Source organism: Haliaeetus albicilla, chromosome Z (genome assembly GCF_947461875.1).
Source record: "Haliaeetus albicilla chromosome Z, bHalAlb1.1, whole genome shotgun sequence".
Taxonomy (NCBI): Eukaryota; Metazoa; Chordata; class Aves; order Accipitriformes; family Accipitridae; genus Haliaeetus; species Haliaeetus albicilla.
The window spans coordinates 19094773-19117383 of NC_091516.1; the positions used below are offsets into that span (position 1 = coordinate 19094773).

A 22611-nucleotide genomic window follows, 5' to 3' on the forward strand; every position below is an offset into this window, starting at 1 on the left:
ATCAGCAGCTTTTTACTTCGTGATTCCCCCACTGGCACTCAAATACAGAGTTGTGAAAGCTGCGCTTCTAGAGTTTGTAGCGTTGGCTTTAGTTCTTGAAGCTTGGATAACTTCGAGCTGTAGTACATAAGGTTGCTTGAGGGAGGAAAGAATTTCCTCATATCCCAAATCAACATGTTAATTACATATCAGGACTCTTAATTTCTTACCTAAACTCCAGATAATTTTTTTACTTCCTCAGGAATTTACACTCTTTCACAAATGATGTCAGAGGGTTTCTGCCTCATTTTCCCAGCCGTGTTTTTGGCTGTATTGTACTTCTGGTTCTGGAGAATTGTTTGGGCTGTTCTTCCTCTCAGACATCACCTGAGCAAACCAGGATTTATGCTCTGTAATTTGGGAAGGGCTGCAGTAACTTACACCTCAAACCATTTGTGTTTGACAAGGATTACTCTTTTTTGATTAAAGTGTATATTCTGAATTAGACAAATGTTTTATTGGTACACTAAAGGTGCTTCAAGTACCCTGATAGTATTTACAGAATTGGCATCTGTGCTCATTTACAGAAGAATGTTTTTGTTCATCAAAATTAACTTTGCAGAATTACATACTAAATTAGTTTTATTTTTTCCTTTTCAGTCAGCGGAAGTTGAAAGAAAGAAAGTATCTAAGAGTTGGCGTCATCCACTAAATAAACCCCCAGCTAGATCTCCAATGACTTTGGTTAAAAAGCAAGCAACTAGTGATGAAGGTGAGTGTACTATTTATTATATTTTTCTGATGATCTTTTTCTGTGATTATGAGACACCATATATATAGATATTTGCAAAAGCAACCAAGATGAAATAATTTCTTTCTGCATGGGAAATGTAAACAGTGAGGCCTTTGAAGCCACAGACAGGTCATGTACTTTTTGCCTGTTTTCACTCAGATTCTTCTAAAAACATTGAAATTGTCTTTGCAAAAAGCTCTGAACAGTAAGATGTCATTTAAAACAAGTATATTTGCCAATCAAATATTCCTTATTAGAACACATAGCAGTTGTGTTTAAGAACAAGTTTTTAATTCTGCAAATGTAGATAAAAGTGACATAAGAATCCTTTGAATACAAATCTTAGGTGTAAGCCCTAGTTCCCTATACTGCTTTAAAACCACTTTTTCCTTGTTGTCTGTTTTTTTGATAGACATTGTACATTTGGGAGTCAGTGCCTTAAGATACTATAGTTCTCATTCAAGAAAAAGGCTACTGACTTCTGGGTATCATCAAAAGCCTATCAAGAGAGTTTACATATGTCTTGATTTCTAGGCTTCTGCTTAGTTTCATATGGAAAGAAAGAACATGTCTCTCCCTGTAGTTTTGGTAAATCATTTTTACTCTATTGATTTAAAATAATAATGTAAAAGCTGATTTTGATGCATGTATCATCTACATGTCTCATATCTCTATATCTGCTTCTAACTGTATCTAAGTAGTGTGCAGGTTTGCACGTAGTGAATAGTGTGCAAGACGTTGAAAGCAAGTACCATATCACAAACATAAAAAAAGTGCAAAAACATAGTTCTGTTTTTAGACATAATGAAAATAACCTTTGTGTATTAGAAAGCAGCAAAAGGTCTCCTCTCTGTTTACCCAGCTGAACAATTCTTGAGAATTTTTCTTAGAGCAGTTTTCTGCTTACTTTTAAGTGGCAGAAGGCAACTGGAAGCAGGGTAAATGGCCCTCCTGGGAATGCGTAGACTACTGGGCTTCTGATTTGACATTTAGGCACTTCAAGTAATTTTATTTTATTTTATTTTAATGCTGAGTAGTGACCACAAAATTCCATTGTTTAATTATTGAATAAATAAGAAGCATAATGTTAGGCAATCCTTTTGAATACAATTGTCCAGATCTTCACCATAGATTGCAGATACGCATGTTATTGTATACTGTACAGTACCTTCAGGCACTTCAAGCAATAGATTGAAGTACAAATTAAGAAGCATGTCCATAAATAATGATGATAAATGACAGTGAAATATAGAACAGAGTTCTGTGCAAAATAAATAAGTAAATACTTCTGCAGCCATGAGTTTTAGTGCTCTGTAACTAGATACCGCAGTGATCAAAAATATTAAAACAATACTTGGAACTTCTCAGATGCTCTTTCTGGGAGCTTACTTGAGTGCTTTAACTTTAGAGAGCCATCATCTTGTGCAGACAGGCTACAAAAGCTAAGAAATTTACCCAAGATAGGGATTTGCTTGTCTGAAGTAAATAGAAAAAGTAAATCTGCTTTACCCAGCAATCGCATATACAGCCAGCCAAAGTTGATGAATAAAGCTACTTTATTCTATCAAACATGGCTTGTGAAGCTTATCAAACTGTGCATCAAAACTATCCATCAAAATGGAAAACAAATACATTCCTTTTTCATATTGCCTTAGCATTTTAGTTCTGTAATGCACAGGTTTTTCAGGTGCTGTTCTCCAGAATCTCCTCAGTTAGCAGAAATGGAGTTTGGTCCACGTGCTCTCCTTAGACACTTTGATACTCTGTGTAGTGCAGAATGGGCCTGGTATCGCGTATGTGGCTACACTTCTGGTTCCAACATTGCTGTATGCTTCAGTGTCTACCTGCACTTTGTACCTGCATTTTGCTTGGAGCTCTTATTTTATACTTTAAATGATATAAGAGTCTTGCTGGGCTTCCTGATCTTTTTTTTTTTCTCCACAATTATTACCTCTAGTCAACAGTAGCTGTTTCTTACAGCTACAGATAAACTTTCTTGACTTCAGAGAGAGACAGCATGCCTGTTAATTGATTCTTCTTGTAACTAAGGAATATTATGCTTTCAGTTAGCACCGATTTAGCCATTGTTGAGCTAGGTGCTGTAATTTTAACTGGTCGGTCATCAATACATCTCCCTCCTTGTTCCAAGCTTGAAGTCATTCATTGGTTTGCATCTTCCATCTCACTAATTTTGGAAAGCCATACCCTCTCTTTTTTATCTGAGCTGCAGTTTTGCCAGACTTATACTTCAATTAGTTGTTAAGCATCTTTCTGAAAATTAGAGAAAGCTTAGGCCCGTGATCTGTATCATATATGGATATGTTTGCATACCTTGAGGGCTAGACAGAGCATATTTCAGAAAGTGTTATGGTAATTTACACAAAAAGGATGATATTAATATTAAGATTCATATAGTAAAGTAATTAAAGATTTAAATATGTTGCAGGTTGCAGTGAAATTGCTCTTTTTTAATTAGAGATTATATTCCTTTTGCCTGCTGATTCTTTTTCAACTTTATAGTTAAAACATAGTGTAAAATTCCTATTTAAGCATGGATTGCATATGATATAATCTGGCTAGATGATGATGTGATGACACTGGTTGGTTAATCACAAGGATTCTGCTCTTCATTTGTTGCCTTATTCAGTAGTTTGTCAGCTTCCTGGTGTCTTAATTTTGTGTGAAAGTAGGAGCATCCCAACAAGAAGTCATATACCTTCCAGTCTTTCCTATTTACATGATGATTGTCCTTCTGGTAGTTAAGGGTGTATTTTTATTAGGAAAGAAAATGTTGTCTTAGAATAATTTCAAGTAGCTATTAAGCACCTGTCTGCTTATTGATTGAAGGAAGTAATTAAGAGTTTTATTGGAAATGGCAGTTATTGGTATTTCCTAGCTGGAACTGGAATTTGATATTACTTTCATGTGTCTGTTTCTCATTGTGATGTAATTCATCAGCATGCTTTTGTGAAAACACCAGAAGACAAACAATAGGTTTTGGAGAACAGAATGTTTACATGCAAGACAGGGACTGAAGAACTGCTGAGGCAGACTGGCAAACTGAAGCCTCATTAGCTTTCCTGGCGCATGCTGGCGTGCGAGTTAAAGATCTGTGGTTAGATGAGTGCCAGTCAAAGGAGATTTTTCTGATTATATTCAAGAATGTTTGTTGTTGGGTATCAGCGGAGTAATCAGTATCAACGTACCAATGACTATATTCTTCTTTATGAAGGTGCTTCATCTATATTCTGGAGTTACCAGAAATGTAATTCAGCATGCATACTTACTCAGTTCTTGTCCTCTGTGTTTTTTTGAACAAAAGTGATGCAGATAATGACTATGATACTATAGTCTTCAGGTACCATAATTTTTGAGTTCACCTATTCCTTTACAAGGAGGATTTGTGTATTGATACATCAGTTTATATTTTAATTCATCTGGGTCCAGTAAAATCATAAATGTAAACAAAATCGAAGAAGAAGAAGATAAGTACTAGTGCTGTTATGAAAAATTAACAAATGGGGGCTTTATAGTTCATCTGCAAATCATGTCATTTTCCACAAGTTGGATAGTCTGTAGCCATTTCTAATACAGATAATTTATATTCAAATTAATATATTTGAAGTCCTTCAGATACTAGGGTTCTATTAGGAAATTTCTGTGAATAGAGGTGATCAGAGGCTATTAACAATTTGAAGGCAACGTTCTTTGACACTGTCAGATATTTCAGAATCATAATTTTGCTAACAGAATACTATCATATTCAACAGCACGAATGTTGTTCATTCAGTTCAAGCATGAAGCTTGAATCTTAGCAGAGACTTTCTGGATTTGCTATAATACAGAGTCCTTTGGCAGAAATTATTTTTTTTGCACAGGATTGCTTGGACATTGAGTTTTGTGTTTTCTTTTTATCACTGCATATGCTTCTTTATGTGTATGGTTTTTTATGATCTAAATGTTTCTTCTACAGGAAAATGATCAGTTTAATTGTTTCTGTGTGGTCTATTGGTGTTAATTTTATATTTTTTTTCAGTCTTTCTGAAGCCTTTCCTTCTGTATGTCTGACTTCTGAGTCTCCCTTATTATGATTGGTTTTGTGGAATTAATGCCTAAAGGACTGAGCAATGAGAAGTACTGGGGACCGGGGAATCAATCCCAGAAATTACAGCTCAGGCTTCCAGTTTAGAAAAATAAGTACAACAGTACAGTGTGAGCTGTATGTCACACTCAAAATACTAATAATTTTTACATAATGAACCTTGGTCTTATTCTCAGTGTGGTATATTAGCTTATGGTAATATTATTCTTTTGTATTTAATGCAGTTATATTTCTGCTCACTTAAGCAATAAAAAAGCAAATTCAGCAGAAGGAGCAAGCATACTGGCTTTGGATGCACATTGATTGGTCCCAGAGATTTCTTTCCAGCAATATTTGGGCACGCAACATTAGAAACTGTTTTTAGATTCAAGTTGACTAAAATCTGCCATAGCCCTAAATGATATAATAATAGTGTAAAGATTGAATTCAGTATGGGTTTCTTTGTATATGGTTTTTAGTGTTTTAAATATGATTCAGAAGTTCAAATTCATTTTGCTTTTGTTACTTTGTAAGCTAAGGAAACAGAGAGAAAACTATTGTGAATGGAAAGAGTGGCTTGGACAAGAGTTTGATTAGTGAAAATTGCTAGTTTTACAGCTGTATTTTTCCTTCATTTGTGTCATAAAATAAAACTTCTTTTTTTACGTTCATTCTCAGCATCCTGTGAGATGTGCGTGATCTGATACTAGTAGTCAAGCCATGTAAGGCGTGTTCAGTAATGTCATAAATAGGTTAAGCATGCTGAAATAGGGGGAGATTACACTTGTAGATGCAATTGTGATTCTTTTGCTTTGAAGCTTAAGATGCCAGATTCTGCTTGAAGATTGTTACTTATTTCAGAAAGAAATGTTAGCTCTTTTTTCCTGGTGTTCCTTAGGAGGTAGAGAAGAATTTGTTAACCAGTTAACAGAGGCATGTTTATTTTTGCCACATTAGTATTATAATTTGCAGTGTTGCTTTCACTCCCATACTGTATTGGTCTGCTTTTTGAGTGGAGTTTTACTTTTTAAAAAATATTTTGCTCTTGTGTGAGTATGAGTTAATCCAGTACAGAATTTGTATTTTTCATGCTTCATCTTCTAGCATTGGAAGAGACCAGCACTGTCTACCAGTTGCAATGGTATCACTATGCTAGGTGTTCTCTATCCTTTCTTCTGGTATCTACATTGCTTCTGGTTTGTTTAAATTCAATTTTCAAGATTTGATTACCATAATTAACAAAAAGTTCTAGCACTTACGTAACATGTGGTATCCTGAAGGCTCAAAACAACTTTACAAAATTGTCGTAGAATCTTTAGTAGGTATTTAGGAGAGGGAGGTGTTGAAAGGTCAAATACAAGCTTTTCCTGAACGTCCAGTACTCTTGTCAAACTTCTGGGCTAGCAGCTGATGTTCAGAAATGGCGAGAACTGACAGCTCTGATTATTGCCACTGGCAGCTCTTGTCCCTTGACATCTTTCACAACAGTGCTTATCTGCCTTAGAGTGGACACCTACAAATGCCAGGATCTAAGAGTAGCCATTATTTTGATTCAAGAGGGAATACAAACCAGTTCCTCTAACATTTATGCCTCATTTGCTGGACAGTGGTATATGTGGAGATCATTAAGACTCATTGTCCTCTAGATGAACCTTACAATTGCACAGCTTTCTTAGCTTTAAAATATAATATTTTACCTCTTAAAGGAGTGGACAGAACTTTAATCTTAGATACAGAGGCATGTATAATTTCTCATTATCAAGTGTGCCAAGATGAAAATGGATTTCCTGCTGCATTTGTGCAGCTTCTCAATAGCCTTCTCAAGTGTAGCTATAGAGTCAGTAGGCAAACTGGGTATGATGTTTGCAAAGGAGACAGATGTCTCTTCTGTAAGGTTATCTTCTGGAGTTGAGTTTCTGTTTCTATAATTATGGTCCAAAGGGAAACACAGAAAATGTGTGAATTGCATTTAACAAGGATTAGTTCCCTGAGGTATTGGTACAGAGGATTGCCTAATAAATTATCCTAGTTCCAAAATATCATAGTAGGTTTGCTTTTTTTCCAAATGAAAAAAAATCTAGCCCATAGAGTTATCATTGCCTTTGTCAATATCTGAAGCTGCTTTGTAAACCAGCAGTATTGGAAGTGACTTGATTTTAATGCTAATGGGGTTTTACTAAATGCTTTTTCTTGGCTGAGAAGTGTGTGTAATATATATATATTTTTAAATGTACAAAATAATTACACTTAAGTAATTGGTCCTTGCGGGAGTTTGAATGCAATTGTTGTCTAGTGTATGGAGTGTTTATGGGGTATTAGTTTTAGTGATCTGTGCAGGAAGTGTAGCCTGAAGCTATTAATTTATAATTCCAATTCAGGCATTGATTTGTCATGTGAATTTGGACCTGTGATCAAGTCTTTCTGCTTTGCATCTTCCATACTTAATTTATGAAGATAAGTAACTACCCAAGGCCTTGAGTCAGTGGAGAACTTCAGCACAATCTTAAATGTAAGCATTCAAGTAACTGGGTTCCTCAAAATTTCACTTGTGCTTTGCCCAGAGGCACTTATGCAGGAATGGTGTATTGACATAGGTTAGATTTTTGCTGCCTGAGAGGTATAAAATAACCATAAAATATGTTTTCCCCACTTGGTACTGGTTTTTGTCTCTAGAGCAGCATAAAATGAGAGTGTGTTGGTGAATCTGCTATGTAATACTTCTAAAACACTCTTAACAGCATAATACTTGGATATTTATTTGACTGTATAGTACTCGGCGGTATGGTCAATGAAGATACATTTTAATTTCTAGAATAAAGAAGTACCAAATAACTGTCATATCTCAGTGACCCTTTTTATTAGTAGGCAAGAAAGCCTGAAGATTGGGAGAAAGTTTTCTGTATTTTTCCCCTTTTGTACAGATGCACATACTGACAAGTAGCTTGGACAAGTTTTATAGAGTGTTTTAGGAAATAGTAAGAATTAGATTGCATGCTAGTTTGAAAAATTCTTAGAACGCAGAAAGAAAATCGGTGAGAAAAAGCCTACTACACTAATACTTTTACACTGATAATATTGTGCATGTTTGTTAACTCCAATAGGTAATTGACAAAGGTAGGGACTAGTCCAGTGTTGGTTTTCAGGGGTCATCATTTAAGTTTGCAGAGGTTCATGAGATATTAATTTTAAATAAAGAGGAAGAATTAAATAAAATAATGGGTTTGTCTTTTATGTAGAGAAGTGCATGTATTTAACTGAACCCTTTATGATACGCTAATTTTACATTGTTGACATTGTATGTACCAAATACTGGGATAAAGATATACATGATCAGACCTTCAGGTTTAAGTAATCCTTAATTATGAGAAGTAAATGTAAATTTAAATACATATTCTACATTTGGAGTTGGTTAGCTTAAAAGAGCTTTAGTAAGCTCTTGAGACTAGATGGCAAACTATGATGTTTCATTAGTAAATCAGTAAGCATGTGTGTGGATGGCAATAGCAGTTCCTAAAAATTCCAATCTAATTTCAGCTATTGATCAAATCTTCTAGCTGGTAAGTACAGTGACCGCAAGCAAATTGAATTGGAATGGAAAGTAAAAATTTTGTTCATTAAAAATTGTAAAAAATTACATGGGGAATGGAAGGAGAAAGCAGCTGGTAATAAGTCTTCTACAGTGCTGTGAATTAAAGCTTTTCAGGAGAGCAGATATCTGCCAGTCTTTAGCTTGTAGTCTATTCTTGTAATGATATTGCACTGACAGCTTCGTTTTTTGCTGATACACTATGCAGTAAATTCCAGCAGGTTTTCTTTTGTTTCTGTTTTGATTTTGATGTGATGCCTCTTTGAAATAAATTATAAATACAGTGGCTATTCTTTAAACTTACATGGTGTAAAGACAGGTGAAATTACTGGAATTGCTATGATGTACATACATATAAAAATGGAAACTATAACACAAATATGCTGTACGTATTTCGTATTGGCAGTTCTTACATATATAAGAACACGTCCCTTTCTGTGGCCTCATGTCCACATTTTAAATACGGCTGCTTGACTAGTGGGTCACCTTTGAGCTTGGTTTTTGGACATAATAAGTATCTGTATTTCTGGAGTCACTAGATAGTCCATGTTTTGTAGTGTCAATAAGAATTTGTTGCTTGTGCTTCAGCTTAGCCAGAATTAGTAGACATCTTTGACAATTTGAGCCTTAACTATTAGGGCTCAGTTTGAAGTAGAGAATGATTTTGTTGCAAGAATTAGTAAGCAAACCAAAATGGTAGTTTTAAAAAATATCAATACTGTAGCCTTGTAAAACCATTTTTACAGATTATGTAAATGTAGACTTATTCTCTACACCATGAGTCCTCAGAGCTTTCTCAAAGTTAGTTAGTTTAGCAGCAGCATAGCAGTGTAAATCAAATACATTTTAGGTACTTTGCCATTTGTTAGAGGAAAAAGTTGGGTTCCAGTACAGTCTGACAGGGTCTTTTAGATATTCCATGTGCAAAAGATTCAGTGCATAATAGAAAATTTACTTATTTGAAGTCAGTTGAAGTTACATGGGTTTTTGACTTAGCAGAGTGGTACAGTGTGCACTCAAATCACAATACAAGTACAAACTATGTTTAGGAGAGTGTAGCAATTGCAATATGTAATTCAGTCATAATACAAATGTGAATTTCATTACTGGTGTCTAATAATATGCTCACTGTCACAATGCTGGATGTTTTCAGTCTCTGGGAAGGAATATGTGGGTCGCAACTGGTTCAGGCCCATTGCTTTGTTCGTTTGGTTTTTGCCATGGAAGCAAACACTTTCATAATACTTTCTTCTCATGAGTCACCTGAATCATCACCCTGGAAAGGATCAGTATCAAACCAGGTATCTCTTGATCATTCATTGTCCTTGGTATTCGTGGTGGCCATCACTTGAATGAGGTCTATTTCAGTAAACTATAGTAAATGCTCCTTATGTGTATGGGCATCACATATGATTTGAGGCTGCAACTTTGAGTCTAAGAACTTATTTTAATTCCCTGTGTATGTTGCTTATGCATTATGTTATCTTCTATAAATGTTTCTTTTTCTTGTTCTAGCACGCTATGTGTTCATTTCTCTTCTAACTTCTGCACTACTACTCACAAGTAAATACCAGCAACTGCAAAGCCCTGCTTTTCTCTCCTTTCTTCAACTTAGAACCTTTCAATTTTTCAAATTCATCCCAAATATCAGTGGGATCAGTGCTTTGTTCTGCTGTCCATGAAAAGTACTGGTTATGGATTTCCCATCCCTCCTTTTCAAAGTTACTGGTGAGATTTTTTTCCAGCCTTTGCTAGTATTTATAATAATTCTATCTCCTCTTTTAAATGTTAGTAGTCCTGTCTGCAGCCAGTCTTATCACTACATATTCTTAATCACAGTGCAGGTTTTCGATACTAGGTTCTTATTTGTTACTAACACCAAATCAGAAAGTATGTTTTTGCCAAAGTAATCATTACTGCTTTAATGGGTACCACTCACCCTCAGGAATATCCTGCTGAGTATGCCAGTTAATGTCAGAGTATAATACACTCTGACCAGGTTCTTGTAGATATTCCATGTGTGGAATATTTAATGAATAACACAAAATTTTCTTATTTGAAATTAGTTGAAGTTACATGGGATTTCAATTTAGCAGAGTGATACAGCAATGCACTTAAATCACAGTGAAAGTACAAATTACATTTAGCAGAGTGCAGCAATTGTAATATACAGTTCAATCACAATACAAGAACAAATTACATTTAGCAAAGTGTAGCAATTGCAATACACAGTTCAATCACAAAACAATTGCATTATGGGACTCTAATGATATGCTCAAGAAAAATCAGAGTATCCCAATATCTAAACACATCTTTCAATCCTGTCAAATTGTTTTTTGAAAAATTTTCTGAACTCTGAATTTTTCTGACCTTTCAAAACATTTTGAGATCTGCTACAACTTATGTTTTACACTTCTATTTTACTGTTTTTAATAAAGCATCCCATTAGCTTATTTTGTGAGCTAAACTTTAGTTAATCTAGGAGCTCTTAAGTTTAGCCTATAGAGCTGTGATTCAGTATGGCTATCTTTACATACAATTTTTATGAGAACTGAAGTACTGATTGATAATTCAGCAATTAGACTCTCTAACCAAAAACGTATACCTACTTTACAGTGCTGTTACTGTACAGTGCCGTACAAGAATCTACAAAGTTTACATTTTCATATTTTGCTATGAAATCTATGGCTTTCATTACTGAAAAAAAGAAACACAATATCTGAAACTGAGTTTGCTGATATACTGCAGGAACAGTAAAGTTTTGAAGTTGCAAGTCTTTTTCCCTGACTGACTTTTTCTTATTATTATTTCCTCCAGGACATTTGAAACTATAGATAATGCCTCCCCGGGCTGAGATTATGCTCAACTACCTGAAAAATAACAGATGCTGCTATGCTCTTCATAGCAGAGAATGCTGCTGTACAAAGCCAGGAAACATCAGTGGAACATAACCTCCAGCAACAAAATCATTGTTGAGATTGGCAAAAGCAAATTGTACTGTATTAGCATCTATGGCTTTTCACATCTGCTGGGTTAAATCAGCAAATGCTGGCAACAGCCCATTCTGCAAATGGCCCAAATGTTTTCCGTCTGAGAATTTAAGTTTAACTTAGTAAGCAAAAACTGTTCAAAGCAATAGTATTGAGTGTTGGAGCAAGTTTGCCACAAACTGTTAAACCAGTAACATTTGTGAAAACATTTATTTCATTCACTTACCCACTTGGAAAGCAGCACAGTAACTGTTTGTAAGTACTGTTGTTATAGAAGGAGTTCCTTTGTGCCAAAAAAGATTCTGGGCTATAGTTTTCTTTTTGTCTACACTGTTTTAATGAATTGTTTCACTTTTCTTAAATATGTAAAGGGATAGATGCGTATAAATAATGGCATTAATGAGAACTGGTATATCCACAGTTACGTTACAGAGGTTAATTAATCCTATATAAATATTCTTTTCAGGTACAAATATTATAGCAGTAACTGTTACAGAGTTTGGAATTGCTAATTACCTTATCGTATCATTACCACTATGGTTGAATTATTAATATGATCCAGTAAGGTTTATAATAAATTTTATGCATTTATTTAAAGTCATTAATTGGCTCATCAAGCGTTTCTGCTTTTCTTTTGGAAAAAAGAGCACTTGGTCTATCCCCTTAGGAAACAAAACATTTAACCTCATTATGAATTGTATCTGCTAAAGTAATATTACAACAAAGCATTATACTTGCAGTGAAGTAAAAACGTCCTGGTGGTTCATAGACAATCAAAATCTGTGACCACTGTTAGGGGTGGCAGTGAAGAGATGTTTTTAAATGCATAGGAATATCCTGCATTACATCATCCCATTAACACTTATTTTTGGGCTGGTATTGATCCATTTTAGACTTCAGCATGAATACGTGATATAATTACAGCCAGAAACATAACAGACGTTACAAGAAACAGGCTTCATTTGTATAAAAGTATTAAAAAAAAATATGTGCATACTAACAGACTTGCATGATAAGCTCTCCTTGGGAGGCTGTAAGAGGCAGAAATATCAGTCTCATTGTGTGAAGGCCACTCCACATAGTTATCATCAAAGCATACCAAAATCAGTGACATATTTAATGATGTGTTGATAAGACATTTGAATCCAAGTAGGATATATTGTCCAAGTGTATCCAGTAAAAGTCTTTGAACTTGATTTAAACATGTGCTCCAACTTTGAAGGTTTACATATTATCCAGGAAATTTCCGGCTGCTTTAAACTGTAATGCCTAACACTCTAGCAGAACTCAAGTCAGTCTTTTTACTTGTAAATACAATTTAAGTACCAGTACTAAAGAACTGAATTCTGCATTCCTTGTGCCAGAGTCTTATACTCTCTGACTGGCTTCTTTTAGATGTCCCATACGAGAAGTATTTAATATTTAATACCAAATTTACTGGAAGATATTTGATGTTACAAAGGATTTTGCATTAGCAGAGTGATACAGCAATGTACTGAAATCACAATATAAGCACAATATAGCAATTGCAGTATACAGTTGGATCACAATGTAAATGTGATTCCCATTTCTCTTCTGTATATGCTTGCTGTCATGATGCTGGGTGTCACCATTTGCTGGGAAGGAATATGTGGGTTGAAGTCAGCTCAAACCTGTTGCTCTCTTCAAAGTTCATTTTGTTCAATGTTCAGTCTTTATACTCAGTGCTGAAGTGAGCTATATACACAGTTCCCATATTCTGAGCTGGCTCGCTCAGGAAGACATTTGCAATCTTCTGATTAACTCAGGGAAAAACATTTAGACAAACAGCTGATCCACCCAGCTGATACAGCCATTTATCTAAAAAAAAGGACACCCTCTGTTCCCCTTTATGCTGAGATAGATTTGTTTTCCTTTGCAACAGCTATGGGCAGTCACTCCCTAGATTCTTCCCTGAGATTCAAAAGCACAGAGCCCTTGCGCATGTCCTCTGAGCCTTCTTCAGTTTCAGGGGTTTATTGATCAGTCACATGATGCATGGAACATTAAAGTGTAAACTAGAGGAATCCTGCCCTGGTTTACATACAAATATACCTCCATCATCAAGACGATTTTCAGAAGACTGCCACTGTTTGTTAGGCAGAATGAAGGAGTGTCTGCTTAATAATAGGTCCTCTTCCACATATGGGATGCCCAAGATTTCTTCCTCTCTTCTAGAAAATATTCATTGAGAATGGAGGTCCTTTTAAGTTGTTTAAAAATAAGATCATCTTTGGTTTTCTTGTTTCTTTGTCTGGCATCAGGGAATTCTTGAAACTCTGAATGATAATTCCACATTTATTTCCTTTGAGTAGCACATCCTTGTTAATGAACCAAATCTTAGCCTGTCCCTGTGGCTCTTACTCATTACACAGGTGTGATGTGAAGCTTAATTTACAGCTGGAAAGGTTGGGTGTGGTTTGAAATTAAAGTTTATTTTATAACGTATACTTACAGTCATGTTTTGAACTTTACAAGGATAATAGGTTGTAGAAGTTCTATGATACTTAGTTTTTTTCCTGACTGTGATTGATCTGCCTTAGCTATGAGTTCTGGGGGTCGTGTCTACATAGATGTTTCCAGTGGTACAAGTACAAGTCTTTATTTTTCTTTCTTATACAGTGTCCTATTTTTTAAATCTTTTAAAAAAAAATTAGTTTAATTGAATTTTTACATGGTGCAAGACGTTGTGTAGACAGTCCTTTTTAATGTAATAATGGTTTATTTTAGTGTAGGTTATTTAATTTTTATTTCATGTAATTCCTCAGGCATGTCACATTCCAGATAATAAAGGCTTCATGTGATAACCAGAGGATTTTCATTTTTGCAGTTAAAGTACAGAAACCCTCTACTGTATTTTTATAGTTATGGAATTTTAATACAATCCGAGAAAGTGTGCTGGATGGCTCTTCTCATAGTTTCACTTTGAAGCAGGGGGTGAGCACATAAATCTTTCTATAGTCATCCTCTGAGCACAGTGTCTTATCTGCTGAAGTTCTCCAGAGACAAATGGTCTCAGGAAAAGAGTGAGCTTGACTGTAAGAAAGTGAATCAGATAATTATAGTTCTGTTGCATTGTTAAGTAATTCTGAATTCATAGAACTCCTGTAAGTAGCACTTATATTTCAGGTTAAGCATAACATTTACACTTGAACATGGTGTTGTGTGAGAAGGTGTTCTGCTAAAGAGATGTTTATTTTTGTAGCTGAAGTGATGGCCTCAATTTTGTATACAATATTTGTTGCTATGGGAATAATTACTGTATCAAAATTAGAGTGTCATGATTCAGATGGAGATTAAACAACAGAAATATATCAGCTGAAGACTTTAAAGATGGTTCTTCGAGTATTTGTTAGCGTGCCTATGTGTTATGCATGAGAGTTTGCAATCTCTTGAACAGTGCTGTCAATTGAGCTGCAGATGTATATTGAATTTCATTGTCATGGCTAGCAGGTTCAACTCCTGTACTTTCTTTTATTCCCTCTGACAGCAAGAAGTATCCTGTACTATAGTTAAGTTTATCTGACTTTACCAAAGAATATCAAGAATGCATTATTCACTTTTGTCTTGATTAATTCTTAATTTGGAATGTAAGTTTCATGCTGAAAAGCTGAAAAAAGCAAACGGCACATCAGAATTCTCACCAGGGAATTTGGCTACACGCTTGTACAGAGTCCTGTTCATGCACTTACTGGCAGGGAACTGTGAGGAAGTGTCAGTGATTTGATCCAAGTTACAGCAGGCATAGAAGTCGAGATAGATTCCTTGGCACCATTTCATGCGTTGCACAGAGAAAATGCTCTCCATAGACATATATTGTGTTTCATATCACTGTGTTGGCTGACCTGAATCATTTAGATTGTCTGTCTTGGGCCGTTGGTAGCTGCTGTTAGAGCAAGGCGAGTTTATCACAAGGAAGGTTTGACTGAATAGTGGCACTTATCATAGAGTGTTGTTGGTTGGCAGCATTGCGTAAGTGACTGTTCATCAAAACTTGCTCTACCAGAACTGAGACAACATTCTCAGGCTCTTTCAGAAAAATGCCAATATGTAAGATTTTTAGTGGAACGTCATGTTCATAGTGCTTCATAAAACATTGTGTACTGGTCTTGTAGATACGCTATTTTTGGATGGCAATGTTTGAATCTCTTTCACTGTGGGAACTGATGCCTCCACCATGGTTTTTGCAGGTCTTGAGTACTGGGAAATGGCATTGATATACATAGTTGAAGTACAAAGTATGCCTGCTTATGACAGTGGAGCTTCTGAGATTTTTCAGTCAGTATGGACACCACAAATTGTTCTCTATTCTTACTTTGAGAATCGTCAGTTAAGGTGGATTTTGAATGGAAGCAACTGGAGGCTGCAGTTGCCTTGTGTCCTTCATACCATTGCATAGAAGCATACGAAGATGCTGGGCACTTTCATACTTCTAACAGATATATCTGGTCAAAAACCACCAAGCTCACATAAGGCACCTGAATGTCTACCCTGAAACCACACATACCAATGTTAGTCAGGAAAGTAGATTTTTTTAGGCTAAGTCACTGTTTGCTCTTCAGTTATGTAGTAAGTGATGGAAGGAGTCATTAAAGAGAATAAGAGGAAGTGAGAAGTACTGGATAAATAGCAAAAAAAAATTCTAAAAACGCCTCAAGTTTCCCAAGTTTTTTGGGGACACAAATAGTACTTTGGAATTATCGAATGGACAAGTGAAGAAAGGTTATAAACTGTGCCAAGATGGCAGGGTTTGTTACATCAAGTGATTATATACTCTCTGCTTTCTTGAACAGTTGGAGAGCTGAGTTTTATTTCCTTGCCTGTTTTGGATAACCAAATTCTCAGTTTTTATTCATGGTATATAACTTCTCTGACTTCATGGAAACCAGGAAGGTAACCCCACCTGTACTACCTGAGAAGCTGACCTGGAAGTTCTTCCTATCAATGATATTGATGCACCTTGGAAAAAGTACACAAAGTGAAACTGCCCAAGTTCTGCTGATGTAGAGTATTTACATAGAAGATTGCAAATGCTACCTGGTGAGAAAGTTGTTGAAGGCAGCATTGTTGTCATATTCTGTAATGGGAGTCACGTACTCAGTAACTTTTTTTTTAATATCAATTTCTTTTGACATTTTAAGATTTCAGTGTGTGGGTGCATGAATGTTGATTGTAAGGAGATGAACCAGTATTTCTGAAGCCCTTGAAAGATGATAAATTAAGCTTGAGGTTGCCTAGGAAATTCTTGAAGAGAACTGATATTCACAAGCCGTACAGTAGTGATAACAGACAATCAGACAAAGCTTATATCCCTTAAGAACATCCATTCTGTCTGTTCTTAATTTTGTATACTGCTAGTGTAAGAAATTTAAGAAATACTGGGTTAGCTAGTCTCCCTCTGAAAGGAGGAGGGATGTTTTTCCTTTCCTGGCTGTGCTTCTGGGCTTGTTATGATGGAGAAGAGTGAGAGATTGCAGGGTGTAATATGCAGTAGGATCACATAAGAGAGCTTGGGTGCTGTAGTTCATGCAAGGAGACTAAGAGACTGCTGTAAGGAGCACTGAGAAGACAGTCATACCTCAAAGGAGATGGAATGCATAATTAGAGATGTTAGAGATCAGAGGCAAATGAGGGTTTGCTTCTAGTCAATAAGTAACTGGAAGTAGTTAGTCTGAACATAATGCAAAGGAGAAAATAAATTTTTTAAAAGAGTGTTAAGTTTTTTGAAGGTTGTGGAAGATGCAGTCCGGTACATCTGCATATGACACTTTGTCCCTGGCTTCATTTGGAATGAAGTTTGAAAATAAATAAAAAGCTCTTGAAAGCAACACACTGTTGCAAGAGTACTGCCAGTTTTATTCTTGGCTCTTGCATTGTTTTCACTCCCGCGATCTGGAAAGGATTTGTAAAGATCACACAAGGGAACTGAAATTGTGGAGTTTATATGTAATTAAGATATAAATACGGTTCTCATCCAAAGCAAAACCAATACGGTCATGAACTCAGCAATGTGCTGAGGCAGTGGGAAACCAGAGTACTATGTGAGAGAACTAGAGCTGTCGTCTTAGAATTGATTCCAGGACTGGAAATCCGAAGATAGATTTTTGACTAACAAGGAGCATGATAGGCTGAGGTTCCTCATGGGAGAATTATTCAGCAGTGATAAGGAGTGGTGCAATCCAAGGATGTCAGTTTCAAAGTGGATAATAGATGTGGAACATTTAAGTTACAAACCTTCACAACAAATTTTGTGTTCCTCCTTCTTTTCTTTATAAGGTACTATCAAGCCTTGAATTCTCTGTGAGGTCACAACTATAATGAAATTATTTAAAATAATGTCAGTATAACCTGAAAGAAAATAATGTCAAAGAAAGAATGCGGAAAATAAGTTAGCAAAGATGAAGCTACTTGTGACACTGTTCTGTAAGGGAAAATTTAAATAGATAAAGATGGAACTAGAGGCACAGATTTCAGAGCTATTTATTTTACAGTTCTGGAAAATTGCAAGTGCGGCGACTGAATTAAGTGCTCAAGCTCTCTGTACAAGATTCCCTTTATTTCACTAAAGGATAAAACTTATATATGTTTCAACAAAGATCTAGAAAGAACTAACGGCATATAGCCAACACTGCTAACACAGGAGCGCATATCTGGCTCAGCTGGGATGTTTGCCAGTCCTCAGAACAGTTAAAGATAAAAACATTCCATACACATACTCGTGACTGTCTTCAGCCACATCTTCCCAGGCATACACAAGGCCATCCTCCAACCTGGCCTTGTAAAACTAGTTCTTCAAAGGCTTGGCAAACATGCAGCACAACAAATTCTAACGGTTTGTTGTGGTTTAACCCCAGCCAGCAACTAAGCACCACGCAGCCGCTCACTCACTCCCCCCCCATCCAGTGGGGTGGGGGAGAAAAAGGAAGTAAAACTCATGGGTTGAGATAAGAACGGTTTAATAGAACAGAAAAGAAGAAACTAATAATGATAACACTAATAAAATGACAGCAGTAACAATAAAAGGATTGGAATGTACAAATGATGCGCAGGGCAATTGCTCACCACCCGCCGACCGACACCCAGCTAGTTCCTGAGCTGCGATTCCCCACCCCCCCTTCCCAGTTCCTAAACTAGATGGGACGTCCCATGGTATGGAATACACCATTGGCCAGTTTGGGTCAGCTGCCCTGGCTGTGTCCTGCGCCAACTTCTTGTGCCCCTCCAGCTTTCTCGCTGGCTGGGCATGAGAAGCTGAAAAATCCTTGACTATAGTCTAAACATGAATTAGCAACAACTGAAAACATCAGTGTTATCAACATTCTTCTCATACTGAACTCAAAACATAGCACTGTACCAGCTACTAGGAGGACAGTTAACTCTATCCCAGCTGAAACCACGACACGGTTCACTCTTGAAAACAAATGCCAGGTGTTCCGAGCTGCTCCCACAGCAAGCAATAGAAAAAATATGATTTGACAATGTTTTTAACTAAAAGCTTAGTTAAGCTTTTAACTCAAAAGATAAGTAACTCAGAAAGCTGTGAAAGTGATGCCGGCATTTTATATTTTCATCTTTTGCTTGCGTTCAGCTATTTTTTCACTGCTATTCTTCTGCGGCTACATTATTCACCATAGAGCTCTGCTGCTGAATATTGAATTGGTGACATGTTTTTTGCACGTTTTGTATTTGTCCTTCTACCTGGATTATTGGCAAATGTTTATTGAATTGGTATTAGTTCTCTTGAGAAACTATAAAAAATGGAATAAAATTCACATGCAGGATATATTAATTAATTTATTTTTGCTACATTTGGCTTGCTTGTAGACAAATATTTCAATCCTTATTTTATTCAACACTGATAAAAATGCTATCAACTTTATAGTGCTTTTGTAGCAATGCATGTGACAATTTATCATAGGAGGAGACCCATAAAGCCTCCACTTTTTCATAAAGTGGATGATGGTTGTCATGAAGGAATGTGATGATTCAGCTTAATGTACTTCATTAAACATTTCTATGTTGTTGGAATTTTCTTCTTCTGAAACAAACGATTTTTCTTAAATACATCATTAGAAAAGACCTGTATGCTAGAGACCTTTTTTGTTATCTGAAAGTTCTGTTCAGTAACTTTCTACATTTTCCTTCCCACATTCACATTATTTTAATTATTCTAATTGACACCGACATGACTTCTCATTGATCATGAAAGATTTAATAGGCACTGTCCACTTGAATGAACAGAACCACAGACCTCATCATTAATCAGAGCAGTGTATAAGGACCCAATTCAGAAAAATATACTTAACATCTGTCAGCAATGCTTTCCTTTCTAGGATGAAAAGACATTTCCCTCTTCATAATCTGTATATTTCACAGGTGACAAAGTCATTAGGCTGCCTATGAAGATATCTTGAGTTCTCCAACCAGCTCAAACATGTGACTAGGCTGAAATTCTGGTGTTAACAACTGGATCATTAATAATTATGCTATTGATTTCACTGGGGCAAGGGTTTTACACCCAGTCTCCTTTTCACAGCTTTCCTTTTTCCACATCTTTCTCAATAGCAAATGACTACATTTTAAAATTACTCCTATTGAATAAGCTATTTCTCTGAGTTTCAGTCTGTTTTATTTCCCAGCTTCTGTAGAGGCTTTTAATTTCATAAAGTCAGCTTTATGGAGTCCTGCACAGAAACACTGCTAATAAGTAAACCAAACTTTTACAACATCCAGAACAGATCACTGATAGTACCAGGTAGTTTTGCCTGTAGTGGAATTCAGCATGCATGTCCAGCTACATCTCTGGATTGGATTGTTCCCCATTACTCCCTGGCTATAACACTGGCCTCTTTTTCCCTTTGGAAAATGAGTTTCTGTTTCCATAAAGAGTTGAGAGGTGCTTTTCTGCATGAATGGAGTGATTTGTCTGGTGTTGCTTGGCAGGATGCAACATGTTCCATCTGTAAGGAGTTTAGGGCAGAGTGCATGGAGGGTTAGGGGGTAGAGGTTGGGGGAATTAAGGAGTGGGAGAGCGAGATGTACTGTTGTGGATATGAATACAAATTGTAAACAGTAGAGCTAGTGGCATACTTTTTATGCTGTATGTGGAGCAGTCAGCTCATGACACAGGTGTCAAAGCACTTTTTTTGTGCTTGTCCTGATGCATAATTCTTTTAGACTTCTGCATTTGTATTCACTCACACAGACTTCTTATAGCATTGTTTTATCTTCATTGTTAGCACACATGACAAAATCATTGTTGTTTGTTTTCATTCCAGGACTGCAATGTAACCAATTGTTTGTTTTCTTTAAGAACTGCCTGAGACTATCTTAACTGAAGAGAAAGTTCAAGAGACAGAGACATGGGCTAGGCCTCTGGTCTACCTTTGGCAGACGAGAGTACCCAATTTCAATGCTGAAAAAGAATACAATGGAGCTTGTGCAAAAAAGAAACCATACTGTGCCATTTGCACTCTCCTCATGCCATACTACAAGGTAAGCAAGATCCTAACAGTTCCATCTCCAGGTGAAGTGTGAAATAGCTGCTCAGCTACTTTATTTCCAGTAAATTAGATAAGCTTATGCATTTGATTTGTATGAGAAGTAAATAAACTCACTATTGCTAAAATTAGAACTGATACTCTGTTCACCTGCATTTATCCTTGGTTGCAGACAGTGTATGCCTTTTAGAGTTTGTGTAGGATTGGTGTTAGTGTATGTGTGCTTGCCCTTAAATGTTACACTTTTTGAGGTGGAAAATCCACATAGGTTTGTATCTTTTAGCTATTTCCTTATTTGTCCATCTTCAGATGCTTTTTAACAAAGCCTCTTCCATGTCTCCTTCCTGCAGTGTTAAGCAAATAAGTGTTTTCACAGTACTTAGGCCTTCTCAGGAATAATGTTCTTACAGAAACAGTCTAATGCAGAGCACTGTTTGATACTGGCTTGTGGAATTCCCGTGTCAAATGTCAGCTAAAAATGCTGTTGTAGTTCTATGGTACTAATTCTGAAGCTGCTAAAGTGGAATCCCCTCAGCGTGGGAACTAGGAAGAAAACTTTTATTGCACTGGACCCAGTTAAAGGACTCAAAGGGAGACAGAAGTATAGTATCATTGAACACTGCTGCAATAACACTAGTTTGCAGGCTGAGTGCTATTCTAGGTTTCACAGTTACTTGAACAATCAAAGAACTATAGAATGACTGCGATAAATACTTAGAAGCAGTTAATTTTCTCATAAAACTGTTACATTGTTAGTGCCAGAGCTGGGAGGGGAGAAGTAATTTCATCACTGTCAAAAAGAAGAGTAAGAATGATGCTCCTTTCTTTTACTTAAATATAAATTCTGTTTATTTTCCAGCCAGACAATCATGATGAAGAAAGTCCTACTTTCAGGGAAGCAAACTCAGCAGAAACACTGATGGCCAAAAACGAAAAGACTAAACCTCTTATTCCAGAGATGTGTTTTATTTATAGTGAAGACAACACTGAAAACTATCCATCAAATGCCTTTATCGAAGAAGATGGAACAAGTCTTCTGATTTCCTGTGCAAAGTGTTGTGTGCGGGTTCATGCAAGTAAATAAGCTAATTGTTCAGTTGGCAGAAATGTAATTTCAAAATTTATTTCATTGATAAATAATAGTTAACTAGGCTTCTAGTATGTCTTTAAAAGTACTGGAAAAACATTTCCATATGTAATTCTTCCATCACTGGCTAAATTTTTTTTAAAAACTGTTACATTTTCTATTGCTAGTTAATGACTGCTGTGAAAACAGTGAAGAATTTAACTTTTCTGTAAACTTTCAATAATCACAAACTTCTGATTCTTATTTCAATTCTGAGCTACTAAATTCCTTTTACTTCTCATATATTAAACCACTGTGTGATGTTAGTATGTCCTTATTAAGTAGTCAGGGTGAAATCCTGCTGGATTTAAGGACTTGTGAATATTGCTATTGACTTTAGGTATGCAGTAACTTCTTTCACCTTGCATTCTTTTTTATTTCAAGAGTGACTGATGAATGCAGGGATTTTCTGCAGTATCTTCTACAGAGAGTAAGACTTCAATAGTTATCTCTAAGAAGTCCATGTGAAATTCTTTTATGGAAGCGTGATATAATTGCATAGAAAAAACGTCAGTATATTAATCAAATTGTACATTTT

The 22611-nt window shown here is 36.1% G+C and overlaps 1 protein-coding gene across 18 annotated transcripts in view; it reads left to right on the forward strand.

Moving 5' to 3' along the window:
* Positions 1–22611, forward strand: part of KDM4C (lysine demethylase 4C) — a 272053-nt gene that overhangs the window by 148286 nt on the left and 101156 nt on the right. For 10 of the 18 annotated variants that reach the window (XM_069777114.1, XM_069777116.1, XM_069777118.1 and 7 more), the window contains 3 exons: positions 640–751; positions 20761–20942; positions 21807–22023. In XM_069777114.1, the coding sequence (XP_069633215.1) occupies positions 640–751; positions 20761–20942; positions 21807–22023 (511 nt within the window). Of the gene's footprint in view, positions 1–639; positions 752–9954; positions 10168–11256; positions 12041–20725; positions 20943–21806; positions 22024–22611 lie in introns of those variants that run through there. The other 8 variants (XR_011323372.1, XM_069777127.1, XR_011323370.1 and 5 more) reach the window with 7 other exon arrangements.